The sequence below is a fragment of the Muntiacus reevesi genome, chromosome 3, assembly GCF_963930625.1.
Source record: "Muntiacus reevesi chromosome 3, mMunRee1.1, whole genome shotgun sequence".
Classification (NCBI taxonomy): Eukaryota; Metazoa; Chordata; class Mammalia; order Artiodactyla; family Cervidae; genus Muntiacus; species Muntiacus reevesi.
Window position 1 is genome coordinate 100,776,850 of NC_089251.1, and position 19,861 is coordinate 100,796,710.

At 41.1% G+C, this 19,861-nt stretch overlaps 1 protein-coding gene across 6 annotated transcripts in view; it reads right to left on the reverse strand.

Annotated features, from left to right (window-relative positions):
* The window catches only part of ANAPC1 (anaphase promoting complex subunit 1), a 108,830-nt gene that overhangs the window by 14,331 nt on the left and 74,638 nt on the right, over positions 1 to 19,861 (reverse strand). For all 6 annotated transcript variants that reach the window (XM_065929838.1, XM_065929837.1, XM_065929840.1 and 3 more), the window contains exons 39-46: positions 17,537 to 17,623; positions 15,489 to 15,606; positions 14,081 to 14,158; positions 13,658 to 13,725; positions 12,562 to 12,700; positions 10,566 to 10,652; positions 9,296 to 9,391; positions 4,918 to 5,116 (exon numbers count right to left, since the gene is read on the reverse strand). In XM_065929838.1, coding sequence (XP_065785910.1) covers positions 4,918 to 5,116; positions 9,296 to 9,391; positions 10,566 to 10,652; positions 12,562 to 12,700; positions 13,658 to 13,725; positions 14,081 to 14,158; positions 15,489 to 15,606; positions 17,537 to 17,623 — 872 coding nt within the window. The remainder of the gene's footprint in view (positions 1 to 4,917; positions 5,117 to 9,295; positions 9,392 to 10,565; positions 10,653 to 12,561; positions 12,701 to 13,657; positions 13,726 to 14,080; positions 14,159 to 15,488; positions 15,607 to 17,536; positions 17,624 to 19,861) is intronic.

Sequence of the window (19,861 nt, forward strand, 5' to 3'; positions counted from 1 at the left end):
TTCAATTTCATTGATTCCTGCTCTTAAATGCTTGCTTTGGGTTTATTTTGCTTTTCTTTTTCTAATTTCTTGAAGAAAGAACTCAGATTAGTGATGTGAGACTTTCTCAATGTAAGCATTTAGCACTATGAATTTCCTTCTCAATGCTGTTTTAGTAGGAAGATTTACACTACAAATTTCAAAATTTAACTCTAAACCTACAGTAATTCAGAGGGTGTCTGGCAAAAAGACAAACAGATTAATGGTACAGAACGGAGTCCAGAAACAGACTCACACTTACACAATCCACTGATTTTCAACAAAGGCCCCAAAGCAACTCACACAATCCACTGATTTTCAACAAAGGCCCCAAAGCAACTCAATGAGAAAAAAAGTCATTTGCACAAATGGTCCTGAAACCATATTAAAAGTAAAAAAAAAAAAAAAAAAAAAAAAAAAAAGGACAACTCGTATCTCACACCATGTAAAAAAAATCAGTCTGAGACAAATCATAGATCTAAATATAAAAAATCAAACTACAGAGCTTTTAATATTAAACTTAAAAAAAATCTCCATGACCTAGAATAGGAAAAATTTCTTCACACCCAGAAAGTAATAACCGTAAAACAAACTGATATATTTGACTTCATCAAAATTTAAAACTTCTGTTTATCTAGGCGGCCTTTGTGCCATTTGTGGAAAAGCTTGACTGTTACAGGCAAAGATGCTGCAGCTCACCTCTGTGAAGGAGTGTCCAGGCCCCACTCCAGTAGGTAATGTGTCCCATGAGAGTCAGCTTTGATTGAGTTTAACAAAGAAACCACCACAGTTTAAACTTGCATTCTGAAAGCCGCTCAGAACATTTTGAATCCTGCATCATCTTTACTGTGATTTTGTCTTGTATGTTTAAGTAATCTTTAAGGGAAACTCATAATTTTTAAATAGTTATAGCGTGTTGAAACTGTTTCATGGAAAGTTATTTCAGAGGAACTGAAGTCAATATTGAAAATGCCAATAAAAAAGTCTAATTTCAAAAAAAAAAAGAAAAAAAAAAAAAAACCACTCCGGAAAAAATAGGCCAGGCATAAAGTAGGAGACTATCACTGCAAAACATCTGACAAAGAACTTTCAGCCAGAATATGTAAAAACTCCTCCAACTCAATAATCAAAAGACAGCCAATTTTAAACATGGGTAAAGGTTTCAAAGTTTCCCTGGTGGCCCAGCAGTAAAGAATCCACTTGCCGATGCAGGAGATGCAGGTCTGAGCCCTGGGTTGGGAAGATCCCTGGAGAAGGAAAATGGCAACCCACTCCAGTATTCTTGCCTGGAGTACCCCACGGACAGAGGAGCCTGGCAAGCTACATACACAGTCCATGGGGTTTCACAAGAGCCTGACACAGCTTAGTGCTAAATAACAGCAACAATAAAGGTTTGAAAAGACATTCTACAAAGGATATATGAGTAACAAATAAACACATACAAAAATAACTAGCATGATGAGTCATCACAGACATGCAAGTTAAAACTACAATCAGATACCACTACATATTCAGTAGACTGTCTAAAATTAGACTCATAATGCCAAAATCTGCAATGCATCCCACTGCTGGCAGGAATGCAAAATGGCACAATTCGGAAAATAACAGCACGCAATGGGTAAAGTTAGAGAGAATATAAGAATGGCAGAATGTGGACACTGTTGAAGCTGCCTGATGAGGTTTATGATACTATTATGTTTACTTTGCCTTATGCTTTAAATTTTTCCATAATAAAATGTAAAAGTAAATAAAATTTTTAAGTTCTTAAACTTTAAACCCAATTTTTTTGCTCAAGATTAAAATCTAATTGAGATAAATCATAAGACATCAACAAAATATGATCAATCTGCTACACTAGTTTGTGTTACTAGTTCAGTTCAGTCGCTCAGTCGTGTCCCCGACTCTTTGCGACCCCATGAACCGCAGCATGCCAGGCCTCCCTGTCTATCACCAACTCCCAGAGTCCACCCAAACCCATGTCCATTGAGTCAGTGATGCCATCCAGCCATCTCATTCTCTGTCATCCCCTTCTCCTCCTGCCCTCCCTAAAAGTCTATGGGTCACTTGTGATTCACTGAGACACAAACACAAATGACATTTCCCAGAGCTGCTGCACAGCCCCTGCACCTTCATTTAATTTACTGTTCTCCACCCCAAAGCTGCCAGTATCCCTGAGAGGAGACCACATGCCAAAGAGTTTTTTTAAGTGACGGTCCTTTTTCAATTAAAAAAAAAAAAATGCACATTGTTGGCAATCAGAGTGGCAAGCCAAATCTGGTGAAGGCTCAGAACAACACTGTAAACCACCCTAACTGTAAAAACTGTAAGTCACCCTAACAAGGAGGGAGGAGAAAGCAATTCAGGGCTGTTTTAGAGAGCCTAGTCACTGCCAGAGCCTCACTACATTATATGACACATGCATGTCAGAGAATATGCAAAGGTTTGGAGACTCATTTCTTATCAACAGCAAGGGCTTGTTATGGGTGAACAAACACAAAACTGAATAAATCCAGAACAGCAACATCTATGAAATAACAGGTATTTTTTCCCCAAACATGAGAACTAAATGATTATCAAATTTTTAGAAATTTTGAAACTTTGCTGCTGCTGCTAAGTCACTTCAGTCGTGTCCGACTCTGTGCGACCCCATAGACGGAAGCCCACCAGGCTCCCCCGTGCCTGGGATTCTCCAGGCAAGAACACTGGAGTGGGTTGCCATGTCCTTCTCCAATGCATGAAAGTGAGAAGTGAAAGGGAAGTCGCTCAGTCATGTCTGACTCTTAGCGACTCCATGGACTGCAGCCTACCAGGCTCCTCCGTCCATGGGATTTTCCAGGCAAGAGTACTAGAGTGGGGTGCCATTGCCTTCTCCGTTCTGAAACTTTATGACCTTTCAAATCCCAAGAGGAAATCACAGAGCAGATGCAGGTGTTAAACACGGGGACTTTGAAATTGCTGTTTTCCATATATATATCCCTCAGGCTTCCCTGGTGGCTCAGTGGTAAAGACTCCATCTGCAATGCAGGAGACCCAGATTCTATCTCGGGCTCAGGAAGACCCCCTGAAGAAGAAAATGGCAACCCACTCCAGTGTTCTTGCTTGGAGAATCCCATGCACAGAGGAGCCTGGCATAGTACAGTCCATAGGGCTGCACGGAGTTGGACATGACTGAAGCAAGGAAGCAGCAGCATATATGTCGTTCACAATCTGGCTTACAATTAAATTTTTTCTGAAACTTTTTTTTAAAAGAAACAGCTTGTGTGTTAATGTGGGAGGAGAGATGGGGACGGATGGGAAATGGGAGCCAGGGGCTCCTCTGGTGTTTGCCAAACCCACTGCCCCACCCTGTCCACTCCTCCTCACCCCTCCTCTGCCCTGGGGCCCTGGTGGGCATTCCCCCACTCTCGTGCACATCCTTCTCCTTACCGCTTTGCACCCGTTTGACCCTGACCTCCAGTAACTGGACAGAACTTACCCTGGCTCTACAGCTGGGTGAAGACAGGCTCAAGCTAACTTTCTTTCCCTTCCCCCTCATTTCCATCTCCTGTCTAAATAAAATAGAAAAAAAGCGAGAGCAGCTGGGAGAAACAAGTCACCCCAGGGCTGGGGGCGGGGCAGGCAGAGGAGCCTCAACCAGGTGCAGTGAACAGGTAGACAGCTTCAAACATAATCATAGTCAAATTCCTAGGTTCTACTAACAACTTAATAGAAACAAAAGCTGTTACTACTGATATTATGAGGGTTAGCATTTACTCAAAGCAAGCTGCTGTCCAATACGTTTTGGAAGCATCAGAACTGAAAAGAATAAAAAGATCAAGGAGTTAACTATTAAAAATGGATTTCAGGCATATATCACATATTAGACAGCTTTCCACACATCAAAAGGCCCCATCACTTGCCTCCATAATCACTTCTACACTGTCAGGAGTAGCTTCACACTCTCCCTGTAATCACGAGGCAGAGCTTCTACGACAGAAAACCAGCTCCAAGAAGTCCCAGGTCCTTACGGACTGACTCACGGAACTGATAAAACAAGCATCAGGTTTTCAGTGTACACGGGATGGAGGCAAAAAAATGGGGTCAGGTAGGTGACACGCCACACCCTTAAGAAACAGGAGAGAGAGGCACTGGAAAGAAAGACAATCTGATGCTGGAAAAGATGAAACAAGTTTCTAAGTGTCAAGAGGTATTTAAAATGCTACATACATATTCTCTCCATGGCTTACAGAGCAGAGTTAAATACATCTATTAAAGAGGTCAGGACTTCCCTGGTTGTCCAGTGGTTAAGGCTTCCAGCTCCCGAACTTCCCTGGCAGTTCAGTGGCTAGGAATCCACCTGCCCATGCAGGGGGCATGGGTTCACTCCCTGGTCCGGGCAGATTCCACGGCTGTGGAGCACCTAAGCCTGTCCCCCACCACTTCTGAGCCTGTGCCCTAGGGCCCTCGAGTCACAACTACTAAGCCCTACTGCAGCCTGTATTCCTAGAGCCCATGCTCCACAACAAGAGAAGCCACTCCAATGAGAAGCCTGAGCACTGCCACAAAGAGCAGCCCTCACTCTCTGCAACTAGAGAAAGCCCATGCCCAGCAACAAAGACCCAGTGCAACCAAAAACAAAGACTCTGAACTCCTAATGCTGGATCCCTGGGTGGGGAACTAAAAATCCTACATGTCACACAGTGTGGCCAAAATAAATAAGTAAATAAATCTCACTTTCTATCCTCAAAAAATGTTAGAGTAGATAATCAGGGCATAATTCACCTAACTAGAAACATGACATCGACAGCCATTTGGGATTGTACTAGGACTTAACCTGCTTACCAAGGAAGACAGGTTAAAACAGAAACACCTGAGACCCAGTGCAGCCTTCAAGCACAAGGGGTGCAATGCTGTTCTTACCTTGTAGCCACTGGTCCAGAATATTGTCAATAGTGCATTTGACAACAGGGAGGAATTCCGAGTTCATAAAAAGCCCTCGCTTAGGCTGGTTCTGCAGCCGTTCCTGATGGCTTCTGGAGCTGAAAAACTCCAGCACCAACTTTATCTGCCAAAGGTCAGATGTCTCAGACATTTCTCTTCTTCCCAGTCTTCTTACAGCCTTGCAGAGAGAAGAACAGAAATCCACTTGATGAAAGAGTGAAGATCCATCACTTCCTCGGAGTTGTACACTGGGGTATTTTTTTAATATGGTCATGAGATCAAGGAAGGGCAGCAAGGAGCTTGCTCTGTGTGTGATGCAGGTCTGCCCCACAGAGAAGCCCTTTAGTGGGTTTAGGTAACGGCCATTCTGTTCAAAACGAACATGAACAGCCTTCAGATAAAAAATGGTGAAGGCAAACGAAGCTCATTCTTGGCTCAAGGGCTCTGAGAAATGATGACGCAATAGGTCTTCAGCCGGTCCCCTCTGGGAAACCCAAGTTGGTACAATGATATGTCTGTGATCAGGTCAGGGATCCCAGGAGTCAGGAGGCAAAACCTGTATTATTGACAATACTGCTCCTGGGACCCATCTGCAAAGTTACCATGGCTGCAACCAGAGGGATGTTCCACTATAGGTACCTGTCCATGACTGCAAAGAGGAAAAAGTTCAGAGCATAAGAAAAGAACACACTCCCAACCACCAACTGAAGAACGCCACCCATCACTCGGCTGCTGCACACACTGTGAGAAGCAGCGACAGCGTGGGTCTCACACACTTACCACCCAAAAAGGTGGGTGCCCGACGGTAAGGGCGCTCGAGGCCTACGCGGTTATTTTGCAAACAGCTGTTTTAGTTACGACTGTTATGCAAAACAGGTTTGGGGGAATTGTTTCCTGCATTTTCCCACTCAGCTCTTCAGTAGAGATTCTTTTTCCATTACAGATTACTTCCTTTGACACTGAGTCCCAAATTCTTATCTATGAACTCATTATATCATAATCACTCGAGCTTTTTTTTTTTAATATTATTTTATTAGTTGGAGGCCAATCACTTCACAACATTTCAGTGGGTTTTGTCATACATTGACATGAATCTGCCATTGAGTTACACGTACTCCCCATCCCGATCCCCCCTCCCACCTCCCTCTCCACCCGACTCCTCAGGGTCCTCCCAGTGCACCAGGCCCGAGCACTTGACTCATGCATCTCACCTGGGCTGGTGGTCTGTTTCACCATAGATAATATACATGCTGTTCTTTCAAAACATCCCACCCTCACGTTCTCCCCCAGAGTTCAAAAGTCTGTTCTGTACTTCTGTGTCTCTTTTTCTGTCTTGCATATAGGGTTATCGTTACCATCTTTCTAAATTCCATATATATGTGTTAGTATACTGTAATGTTCTTTATCTTTCTGGCTTACTTCACTCTGTATAATGGGCTCCAGTTTCATCCATCTCATTAGAACTGATTCAAATGAATTCTTTTTAACGGCTGAGTAATATTCCATGGTGTATATGTACCACAGCTTCCTTATCCATTCATCTGCTGATGGGCATCTGGGTTGCTTCCATGTCCTGGCTATTATAAACAGTGCTGCGATGAACATTGGGGTGCACGTGTCTCTTTCAGATCTGGATTCCTCAGTGTGTATGCCCAGAAGTGGTATTGCTGGGTCATATGTCAGTTCTATTTCCAGTTTTTTAAGAAATCTCCACACTGTTTTCCATAGTGGCTGTACTAGTTTGCATTCCCACCAACGGTGTAAGAGGGTTCCCTTTTCTCCACACCCTCTCCAGCATTTATTGCTTGTAGACTTTTGGATAGCAGCCATCCTGACTGGCGTGTAATGGTACCTCATTGTGGTTTTGATTTGCATTTCTCTGATAATGAGTGATGTTGAGCATCTTTTCATGTGTTTGTTAGCCATCTGTATGTCTTCTTTGGAGAAATGTCTGTTTAGTTCTTTGGCCCATTTTTTGATTGGGTCGTTTATTTTTCTGGAATTGAGCTTCAGGAGTTGCTTGTATATTTTTGAGATTAATCCTTTGTCTGTTTCTTCATTTGCTATTATTTTCTCCCAATCTGAGGGCTGTCTTTTCACCTTACTTATAGTTTCCTTTGTTGTGCAAAAGCTTTTAATTTTCATTAGGTCCCATTTGTTTATTTTTGCTTTTATTTCCAACATTCTGGGAGGTGGGTCATAGAAGATCTTGCTGTGATTTATGTCGGAGAGTGTTTTGCCTATGTTCTCCTCTAGGAGTTTTATAGTTTCTGGTCTTACATTTAGATCTTTAATCCATTTTGAGTTTATTTTTGTGTATGGTGTTAGGAAGTGTTCTAGTTTCATTCTTTTACAAATGGTTGACCAGTTTTCCCAGCACCACTTGTTAAAGAGATTATCTTTTTTCCATTGTATATCCTTGCCTCCTTTGTCAAAGATAAGCTGTCCATAGGTTCGTGGATTTATCTCTGGGCTTTCTATTCTGTTCCATTGATCTATATTTCTGTCTTTGTGCCAGTACCATACTGTCTTGATGACTGTGGCTTTGTGGTAGAGTCTGAAGTCAGGCAGGTTGATTCCTCCAGTTCCATTCTTCTTTCTCAAGATTACTTGGGCTATTCGAGGTTTTTTGTATTTCCATACAAATTGTGAAATTATTTGTTCTAGTTCTGTGAAAAATACTGTTGGTAGCTTGATAGGGATTGCATTGAATCTATAGATTGCTTTGGGTAGAATAGCCATTTTGACAATATTGATTCTTCCAATCCATGAACACGGTATGTTTCTCCAACTGTTTGTGTCCTCTTTGATTTCTTTCATCAGTGTTTTATAGTTTTCTATGTATAGGTCTTTTGTTTCTTTAGGTAGATATACTCCTAAGTATTTTATTCTTTTTGTTGCAATGGTGAATGGTATTGTTTCCTTAATTTCTCTTTCTGTTTTTTCATTGTTAGTATATAGGAATGCAAGGGATTTCTGTGTGTTAATTTTATATCCTGCAACTTTACTATATTCATTAATTAGCTCTAGTAATTTTCTGGAAGAGTCTTTAGGGTTTTCTATGTAGAGGATCATGTCATCTGCAAACAGTGAGAGTTTCACTTCTTCTTTTCCTATCTGGATTCCTTTTATGTCTTTTTCTGCTCTGATTGCTGTGGCCAAAACTTCCAACACTATGTTGAATAGTAGTGGTGAGAGTGGGCAACCTTGTCTTGTTCCTGATTTCAGAGGAAATGCTTTCAATTTTTCACCATTGAGTGTGATGCTTGCTGTGGGTTTGTCATATATAGCTTTTATTATGTTGAGGTATGTTCCTTCTATTCCTGCTTTCCGGAGAGTTTTAATCATAAATGTCACTCGAGCTTTTTAAAACTATATATCCTGGACTTAAATCTCAGAAATTCTGACTCAGTAACTGTGGAAGGGGACTTGAGGCTCTGTATTGTTAAGATTTCCCAGGTAAATTTTAGCCAACTTAGAAAACTACTGACTTAATTTAATGGCAAATGTGAGTCTCAATGATATGACAATATTAAAAAGCCATATGTATTACTAAATAGGACTTCCCAGGTGGCTCAGTGGTAAAGAATCTGCTTGCCAATGCAGGAGATGGGATTTCAACCCCTTAGTCAGGAAGATCCCCTGGAGAAAGAATGGCACCCCACTCCAGTATTCTTGCCTGGGAAACCTCATGGACAGAGGAGCCTAGCAGGCTACAATCCATCAGGTCACAAAACAGACAGACAAGACTTATTATTTAAAACAACAATTACTAATAACCTAAGAAAATAAATAAGTTCAATCTTTTAGGAAAGCTGTTGAGCATTATCTTCTGCATTACCCCTTTTAGACTCTTAATTTAAAGCTACAATAACACAGAAGAACTTTTAAGATGAACTCCAGCTCCCGAAACCCCCACATGCTGACACCGTAACTTCTGTGAGCTTCACCCCCAGGTGTAACTGCACATTACTGCCACCACCAGGGCACTGTTTGTTTACTTACTGCTCACTTGCATAAGCTTTTCCAGGAAAAGGCTTTGTCAGGAGGGAGGCAAGAGACCACAGGAGGATGCTAGGGGTGAAAGGGAGAAAGCGTGCTCTCCTGGTCAGAGGAAGAGGCCAGAGGGGAGAATGGGAACCCTTGGAGTAAGACAGCCCGTTTGTCATCATAAACTCTAAGCTTCCGATATATACAGAGCTTTCAACTTTGATAAGAGATTCCTTTTCTGAGATTATAAAAGCAAATGAGAAACTAAAAACATGGACATAGAGGGAATCTTACTGTACTGTCTGGCATGTTATTTGAAATACAGGATAAAGCTCATCAGAATTAGAATAGGTTTTCTGAACCATACCTGATCCATTGCTATGTACGCAGGTAACATCTCTGGGGTCTCCTGAGTCACACATTCATAGAGCACTGAAGAGAAGAGATCCAGAAGCTCCTGTTTCTGTGGAAAGCCAGAATCTTTTTGTAGCACATCAATGTATATTCCGAAATCAAATCAAAGAACAACTGTACAGTCACTATGATGGCCCATTCTGACATTCTGCAGTGAATGATATAAAAGGGTAAAAAAGGCTAGGTCTTTATAAAATCAGAGTGCATGCAATATTAAACACCAATAAAAATACAATCAAAATTAAGTTCCAAGAAACATTTAAGGCTCTCAGTGCTATGGAGGAGAGGAATGAAAGAAGCTGGGTAAAATGAGCAGACAGGACATCACAGAGCTAAGCCGTGGGGTGGGCTGGCGAGAACAGGATCCAGAAGGGGCGCCCAGCAGCCACCAAGATGCAGCAGAAGCACTGAGCACAGGTTTGGGGCGGTGACATAGCAAGCTCAGCTGGGGTCAAGGGCGGGCACGGGCTTTCAGCAGAGACCTGTGGCCTTAAGCTGAGCACAGGCCCCAGCCCTTAGTGGTGATGTGACCCCGGGTGTGTGACGGGTCTAAGTAGCAGTATTCCTCAGCAGGCAGTACCTATCCCCAGGGTCAGAGTTAAAATGAAAAAAATTACAAAGAATACTGAGCAGAGTGCCTAACACACAGTGAAGATTCAATAAATAAGAGGCAGAAAGGTTCTGTCATTTTACTTTTAAAACAACAATGTAAGGCAGGTTATATTATAATCACACTTTTAGGAATAAGGAAACAACATCTCAAAAAGATTGGAAAATTTTTCCAAGGTCACGCACACTTGCAGACAATAGGCCATCAATCCCAGATCATAAAATTCCCACATGCAGTCCTTGCCAACTGAGATGATGGATAAATCAAAGAATCTACTAGCAAGCACCCTTAGAATCCTGAAGAGAACAGCTTTATGACCAACAAAAAAGGGTTGTAAAATAAAGAGAAACAAGAATCATTACAAGAATACATAAATACCAGTGATCAAAATTAATGTCTTGGAAATTTTAAGTTGTTTCTACTTATTAAGGTAGGAAATTACTGAATTTAACAGCTTTAGACTATGAAAAACTCATATTTGCCAAACAAAAATCATTCAATGTGCCTAAGACATGTCATCAAAGACAGATAAGGATATTTTGGATTGTTTTTGGTGGTCTGCAGATAGAAATAAAGCCTAGTCTTGGAGCTGAGCAAACCACATAATACATACCTGCCCCACGTTCACAGTTGGTTTGCAGAAATATTCAGCAAATGACAGAAGTGCTGGATCAGAAGTGAATGTGGAAATTGTTTCAGGCTAAAAAAATAAAGAACAAGTATACGTGAGATAATAAAGATTCTTTTCATTACTACTCAAATTGTATGCAGCTGTAATCTACTTTTTTTCACACAATGTTTCCACAAAACCCAAGGCTGCTAGAGCTTCATCAACCTGTTGGGTTGAAAGTTTTTGTTTTCTTTTTTAGTAACATCAGCTTACTTATCCTTTTTTTTTGTACATGCCCATCCCAAACTCCCTCACTGTCCCTTCCTCCTATCTTTCTCGCTGGCAACCATAAGCGCATTCTCGAAGACTCTGAGTCTGGTTCTGTTTTTTAAGTTCATTTGTATTACTTCCTTTCAGATTAAACATATAAGGGATGTCATACCTAAGAAATATATTACACAAGTTACCACGAGCTACTAATTTATCAAAGGGCAGATTAAAAACAGGTGTTTCTTATAGAAGTCACCCCAAAAAGGTTTTCCCTTCCTTCTTAAACTAACTGAAAGGCAAACTAGAAACTAGAATTATTACTGAACAGATTAAGCAAAAAAGATTATCACTCTAACAAGCCACTCACAGAAAGACAAATGCTGTCAAAAGGTCACTAGAGTCATGAAACAGAAAGTGCAAAGGTAGCTGCCAGGGGCTGGGGAGAAGGGAATGGGGAGTCAGTGTCAGTGGGGTCAGAGACGCAGCTCTGCAAGATAAAGAGTGTCTCGGAGATGGATGGTGGTAACGGTAGCACAGCGATACGAATGCACTTTGTACCAAAGAACTATACACTTAAAAGGGTTAAGCCAGTATGTTTTATGTTATGTGTATTTTACAACTAAAAAAAATTGGGAAAAAAGGGTGACAAGGAATATCACTCAAGGTTCAAGACTGAAAATGGAATATGAAGGTTTTACCATTTTCCACTGAGGTTTATATTTTACTTCTGAACTCCCGGAAGGCAGGAAATGGAGATGGTCTTCTAATTTTCATACACTTGCCCCATGAAAACTCAAGCCTAAACTTACCTATTTTCTTTACAAACTGGATTAGGGTCTTTGAGATGGGCCTTGGTTTATATCGGGCTTACAATGGGCTTCCCTGATAGTTCAGTTGGTAAAGAATCCACCTGCAATGCAGGAGACCCCAGTTCAATTCCTGGGTCGGGAAGATCCCCTGGAGAAGGGAAAGGCTACCCACTCCAGTATTCTGGCCTGGAGAATTCCATGGACTGTATAGTCCTTGGGGTCGCAAAGAGTCAGACATAGCTGAGTGACTTTCACTTTCATTCACTTTGGTTTAGTGCTAATCAGCAATAGTGCAAATTCAAGTTAAACTTCGCCCCAAAATCCTTTTGAATACTGACAAACAAAATTCACTGATGTCAACTACTTCAGTTGATTCTCTGGAAACTATAATAAAGACTCAGTCATAAGAACTCAAAAGTGCTACCTTGCAAAATATTTTTTTTTATTTTTCCCATGAATTAAGTAAATCTTAATGGATCTGAGGATTAACTATTAAGCGAAGTTCCTTTTAGCGCTAAGATATATTTTGACTGTGAGTTCTGGCAGATGGCCTGTATCTGAAAACAGCTGTCGCAGAAACAGCCAACAGGCCCCGGGTCATTCAGTCTTCACAATCTGCTGTGATTAGACAGTGGGTCTACCTAAACAGTACCATAAATGTTATGACAGAAGTATATGCTTTGGGTGGACTAGTAGGATTTGAACCTATTCCCTCTCGTTGTTCAATTTTGGTTTCTGTTTTAACTGAGATATAATTGATATATAATGCTTTATTAGTTTCAGGTGTACAACAATTATTTGATATCTGTATGTACTGACAAATGACAACCACAAGTCTAGTTAACATCCATCATCACAGTTAGTTACAATCTTTTTTTCTTCTGATGAGAATATCCTTCAGTTTTTACCAGTCACACTACCTTGAAGGCCCGAGCTTCAGAGTTCCTGTTAGCTACAGTCTGGGCCAATAAACTTTGCCACCCCATTGGATCTTCTTTGTAGGACAGTTGACCTGCTCTGAGCTTAACATATAAAACCCCATCCTTGGAAAGAATGGACCTGAAAGAAAACAAGAATGGATTTAATATGAGGCATTACTGGGAGTTGTTGCCTGGAAATGTAGTTCCCAATACTATGTTCACATGAGATGAAGTTTTCACTACTTTCTGCTAAGTGATTATTTATTGTGTTGAAATTAAACCAGTCCCTACAAGTCATAATCAAGTTCTGCTTTTCTCTGCTATCAAGATTCAAGGAACCTATTAAATAAGATGGCATTCTAACTATTTGCTCAAGTATGACTTTCAAAGGAGGTATTTTACCTAACATGTATTCCCTTAAATATCTACTGATTTGTTTACAGCAAAAAGAAAAAGATGCTGCAAATCTAAAGACAGAATCATACAAAAAGCAGCTACTTACAGTCTAGAAGAAAGAGAAATGAGGATGATACTCTAAAAACTGTTACAGATTGTTAAACTTTATGCAAATTTAAAGACTTAATTTACATGCTAACTGAAGTGTAAAAATTATTAGCACACTCTGTTCATCAAAGTAATTATCTGCATATGACCATTTCCAACCAAAAGCAATCAAACATCATCTTAATTTTATGAGAGCCATCTAACCAGAAAATGGTAAAGAGATGCAACAGAAGATGTGGCCTGCCAAACACCAGCTGTCACAAAGTTTCCTCTGTAGATATATAAATCAGCTTCATTTTCTTAAATTAAATCTTTCATTATTGCTCCAAAATACAATTCCATGACTGTCCCAATTTAAGTCACTCAAGTTTCTCAGTGAATTAATAATTAGGGTTTGACTTCTGAATGTCAAATTTTACTTCCTACTACGGACTTTTTCAAAGAGAGAGACTACCTTCTTCAACACGCTACATATCGTCCTAGATGAGGTGAAAGGGTGACAAGGAGCATTTCACATAATCATCATCATTCATATCTTCCCATATATTTCTATTCCGTTCACAGACACATCTGAGAAATTCAAAGCACTTACTTCAAGTGTTGCGTTCCCTTGCTTAAATCTATGAGCAGTTCCCAGTATCTTGGGCCTTTAACTTTAATCTGCCAATATAAATATAAACAGTCAATCCAATCCTGGGGAAGTGTTAGTAGATAAGATGAAAGCCATGTGTCTCAGAGGAAATGAGAATAAACTGGGCTAGAAAGAGATGGTGAGAGGTTAACACGCCCATTTCCAAGTGAACACGTGCGTCATCTCTCAGGCCACCTCAGCACTCAGTAAAGAGCTCCCAGTGGGGACCCTCTCTCTTCCTCAGGACTATTCCTCCTGCTGCTGCTCGCCCGTTTCTTAGAGAACAGTGAGAGCGCACAGGCTTTTCTTGGGCTATCTTTAATGCTATGTTATTCTGGTTGAACTTAACCCCTTGATAAATCCCTCTATTCATATCCTACTCACCTGTTTTAAAAGGTGGAGTTCTGGAAGAAGGGTGGGGGCCATCAATTCTTCTTTGGTTTGTTCATACCACTGAGTGCCCTTCACAAATAGAAGAGTCACCATTTACCATATAGTTAGGGGAAAAGTACAAAAAACATTCACCACTCTATGCTCTCCCTCCCCTGCAGCTTGGAGACAGCCTGTCAACAGCATACAGCCCTCTGACACTCAAGTCTGACGGGGCTGCCCCCTGCTGCCCTTGGCAGGGCCTGCACCACCTGCCAGGGCTCCGAGCCCGCGCGCCACCTGCCAGCAGCCCTGCGCCGCTGCCCTTGCAGGAGGCCTCCGGCTTCCTGCACACCATCTTCTCTGCCAGGAACGTGCTCGGCCCGGCTGGCAAATCTCAGTCCAGACGCCGCGCCTACCCTGATGGCCTCCCAACTGCCCGGAGTGCTGGATAAGAGCATGTGTCAGCTCCACCGGCCCCACACAAACCTCCAATTATCACAGGCTTCTCTTACTGAATCCAAGCCTAACTCTTCAGTGACAGACACTCCTTAAGGAAAATGACAGTCACCTCAACTTTGTATCCCAGAACCTAGCAGTTATGGGGTTTGTTATTTTTTTGTCTTCCTGTTTGTTTTGATCACACCACATGGCTCATGGGATCTCAGTTTCCCGACCAGGGATTAAACCCACGCCATAGCAGTGAAAGCTCAAAATCCTAACCACTAGGCCACCAGGGAACTCCCTAGCACAGTTTTGATACTCAGAAGGTACCGAACAATCTTCTGAAGGGAGGATGTGCATGCATGCTCAGTTGTGTCTGACTCTTTATGACCCCATGGACTCCTCCTCTTATGACGCCAGGTTCCTCTGTCCATGGGATTCTCCAGGCAAGAACACTGGACTGGGTTGCCATTTCCTTCTCCAGGGGATTTTCCTGACCCAAAGATCAACCCCACGTCTCCTATGTCTCCTGCATTGCCAGATGAACTCTTTACCACTGAGCCACTTGAGAAGCCCAGAAGGAAGGACCTAATGACTTATAATCTATCCATGCACGTAAATCAAAGCTCTCATCACATACTCTGAAGCACTATGCTGACATTCAAAAATTATTCTAACTCCCTTCATTTTTTGGAACGCTACTCTCAGCTATGTAAAGCTAACAGGGACATTTACAAAATACAAGCTCTAAAAACAAAAAAGCAGCTGACGGCCCCTAAACTATTACATCTGAAGGCTACAAATGAGCCTTAACGGCCTGGCAGGATGTACATTAACTGTGGAGGCTTCAATTTTTAGGAGAACTCAACTCACTGTTGTCATCTTTTAAAGGACAATGCTTTCAAAATATTTTGATGTGCAAAGATGGGTAAGTGACAAAAAAAAAAAAAAAAAAGCAACAACAGAGGGAGAGAGCTACCTTATAGGTCACTTCTAAGAGGGCGTAGCAGGGCATGTTTGTGTCCACATCCACGGGCACCAGGAGTCTGGGTTCTGCAGCCAGCACGTACAGGTGCCGGAGAGCCTGGAGGTGATACCTGTTTACGGAAAACACAAAAGGCCGTAACAACAGGAGACAGCACAGCAGCCTACGAGCTGAGGCACATCAGAGCCAAGTGATACCATCCAGGACGGAAGTCCTAAAGGACAGTGATGAGATTCAATTAAAACATAATAGAGAAATTCTCTTTATAAGTTATACAGAGTGAAGTAAGCCAGAAAGAAAAACACCAATACAGTATACTAACACATACGTATGGAATTTAGAAAGATGGTAATGATAACCCTGTATGCGAGACAGCAAGAGAGACACAGATGCACAGAACAGTCTTTTGGACTCTGTGGGAGAGGGCAAGGGCGGGATGATATGGGAGAATAGCACTGAAACATGTAAATTATCATATGTGAAACGAATAGCCAGTCCAGGTTCGATGCATGAGACAGGGTGCTCGGGGCTGGTGGACTGGGATGACCCTGTGGGATGGGGAGGGAGGTGGGAGAGGGGATCAAGATGGGGAACACATGTAAACCAATGGTGGGTTCAAGTCAGTGTATGGCAAAACCAATACAATGTTGTAAAGTAAAACAAATTAATTAATTAAAAAAAGAAATTAGAGACATGCGACCCTTGACGCAAAAATTCTCTCCTGAGAAAAACTGGTGTGTGGTAGTTACAGAGGCTCTTGGTGCTTATCACCAAGCTGTCCTGTCTAAAACAGCTGACACTGTGACCAGCGCCATATGTGAGGGCAGCTCTTTCTTACTGTTGCTCAGTCGCAAAGTCACATCTGACTCTTCGCGACCCCACGGGCTGCAGGAGGCCAGGCTCCTCTGTCCTCCACCATTTCCTGGAGTTTGCTCAAATTCATGGCCATTGAGTCGGTGATGCTATCTAACCATCCCCCTTGTACCCTAGTCGAAAGCTGACTTCCAACAACTCAAAACAATCTTCCCTAAACTTACAAGTAAGAGACCACTCATCAGAGTTATACTAATTTAACAATATTCTTATGCACCATCTATCATTAAAGTTTGGACCTCAGAGATTCCCTAGCAGTTAACACTCAGTGCTTCCAATGCAGGGGGTGTGAGTTTGATCCCTGGTCAGGGAACTAATATGCCACATGTGGTGTGGTGAGGCCAAAGAAATTTTAAGTGCAGTTTGGACTTCACATCAGACTACTTCTGTGAAAGCCGTCTTCCTGTCGTGACTGGCTGCCCGTGACACTGTAGTTCTGAGTGATGGCTCAGTTACTGTGGGCCCCCCTCTTGCTCCTCCCCGGGCAGACCACTGGGGCTGCCTGCAGCTGAGCTCTCAGAGCGTCCTGGATGTCACTGGGGTACAAGGAGCTATCTTCTCCCCTTCCTCCACAAACAGGAGACACTGATTGGGCCCAAACCTTGGGGTGGTTCTTTGCGCTCTAAACACAGAGCTGCTGTGTTATCAGACAGCTTCTCCATGCATAGGGTTCTACTCATTACTGCCATTTCTAAACTAATTCTTTGCTGCATTTTCTTGTCCCTTCTTTGCCAGTTAAACAAAACTTCTCAGCACTCAAAGAGGGAGCAAACGGAATTCATACAGACATTGCCACTAAATCAGATGAATTCCTCTCTCAGAATTAAATACTTTGGCCAAAGTGTATTCAGTTTCTCCTGCTGCTATCTTCTGCATGATGAGTTTTTCCCTAATGATACCCCTGGTCTGGCCTACTTCTGGGTTTAGAGCAGTTCAACTGACTGGAGAATGGGAGAAGGCTGGTCAGGAATCAGAAGCCCAAAGTTCTCTTCTGGCTTAATATTTTGCAAGAAAAGCTTTTTAAAAAGATTTACCCAGAAAGATGACTAAGTTTAAGAACAGAGTATAGCAAATTTGGAAATGAGTCCGTGGAGCCAAAACACCATCAGATGACTCCCCTCCCCCAAGATAACTGAAGAAAGGCCCCGTGAGGAACACCCTAGGCTCACCGGTTGTCAGTGCTGTGAGCTGGGAAGTGGGGGTAGAGGGCACACAGGAGGGCGGCGATGGACGAGTCTGACGTGCTCAGGGAGTACCTGCGGAACACACGCGGAGGGACAGGCATTACTCATCACACAGCGCAAACCTTCAGCCTGCACAGCGGGCTTGAGACGGGAAACTGGGGTCTCGTGGCAAGGTCCACTGGTGAAACTAATGCATTGATCACGGTGGGTGTGTCATCAATGGGAACATTTTAGTCAGTCCTTAAGCCATTTCAACATCATCTACTATTTAAAGCAGAAGTGACGCATCACAAATGTTACACTTCAAAACTTAACATCAGAAAGCAAAGTTCTGACCTAAAAGAGAACAGCAGCGAGAACAATGAGTGCAACTGTAGAGATTACAGATGCTGAAAAAGTCATGTGTAAAGTACACTGCTTTCTTCTCCAGTTTTATATACACCTGTTAACAGAATGCTGCAACTTACTTCTAAACATACAGTGTTTTTTCTTACTGGGTATCTCAAACACTTTTTTCCTTTCTGTAAAGCATAGGCATTTCCTTAGAATGCTAGACCAAATAAAACAGGCAAAAGCTATCATTAAAAAGTTACAATGAATGAATAAACAACTATTCCTTGAAAAACAAGCTTTTGTTTATTATCGGTATGATAAACTTATCTTATAAAGGCCATACACTCTTAGTAAAGTAAAACCTTTTGAGATTTTCCTTAAATTAATATTTTACTGTTGCTCAAATTCAGTATGGCAAACAGGGTGACTGAAGTTTTGGTTTTTCCTGCAAACATTCTGAAATAAAGGCAATTCTGGACATCCACATAGAACCCCTGCCGTCACTGCTCCATATGCATACTTTTATTACACACATACATGGAGACATCCCCATTTGTGTTCCCTAGCTCTTTTAATAATTAGGGTATCAAGTAAGAATTCAGTATTTATTATACACATATATATTTTATGAAGAAGAGATTTCAAAATTTAAAACACAGAAATACATCTATTTTGACATGAGCATAAGCTAGGCCATTTTCTCTTTACCATTCTGATAAATCCAAAGATAAACATTAGATACTAATGTTAGAAATTTTGAGATTATGCATAAGGGTTAACTATGCTAAGAGAAATGTAAACCTTGTCATAGACTACACAAAATCACTCAAAGATAAAACAATCACTAGAAGAGCAGCAGCAGAATGGGAGAAAAACTACTCAATATGAAAGCAGAGAAAGTAGGGTCCTACAGCATGTAATGACAAAACATGAGATTGAGTAAGAGAATAAGATAAATAAGATGCTTATTTTGAAAGGAACATATATTTTAAAAAGTAGAATTTTATGATAGTATTTCCTTAACCATCCTTAATTTTAAACAACTAAAAGATGAAACTTCTACAAAATGTGTCAAAAGGAAATGAATGCACATCTTTAACAATCTTGACCTTTTGTACTTCTGGAAGAGTGAGTTCCAATGTTTAATTCATTCTCAATAGTATAAAATAACTACTGACTTACAGATTTCGTGTCAGTTGTCCAAGGTCACATACTCTAGAGCTAAATAAATGAAAGGATACACTATACTCATAGGCTTTAAGATTCAATGATGTCAGATTTCAATTCCTTCAAACCAGTGGAAAGATTCAATGCAATTCCAATCAATATTTAATCATGTTATTTAGTTTGGAAAAATCACAAACAAATTCTACTATTTATATAAAATGTAGAGAGCTAAGAACAGAAAAATATATTTTTGAAGAACAAAGCTCACTTTGGAGGATTTACTCTACTGGATATCAAGACTTATTATAAAAACTATAATAATTAAGTCAACTGTGGTACTGTGCAAGTATAGAAAAATAGACAACTGAACAGCCCAGAAACAAACACATGTACATGGACACTTAATTTACAACAAAGGTGGTACTGCCAAAGAGTGGAGAAACGATAACTTTTTGTCAACAGTAGAGTGTCAATTGGGGGTGGGCAGGGACACAGAAAATCAGTTCTGAAATCCAAATGTGAATGGAAAGGCTGAAAACTTCTAGAAGATAAATAAGAGAATATCTTCATTTCTGGTGGGTAAAGAAATATTTCATCAAAAGGACAAAAAAATACAAACCATCAAAGAAAAATATTAATAATTCTGTTAATCAAAAGATAACATTAAGAGAGTTAAAAGGTAAGCCACAGAAGAGAAGATAACTACAACATAAAGAACTAACAAAGGTCTTGGAATCAAAATGAAAAACTAATATGGAATAGTCAAATTAATAGAAACAGAAAGTACAACAGTGTTTGCCAGGAGATTGG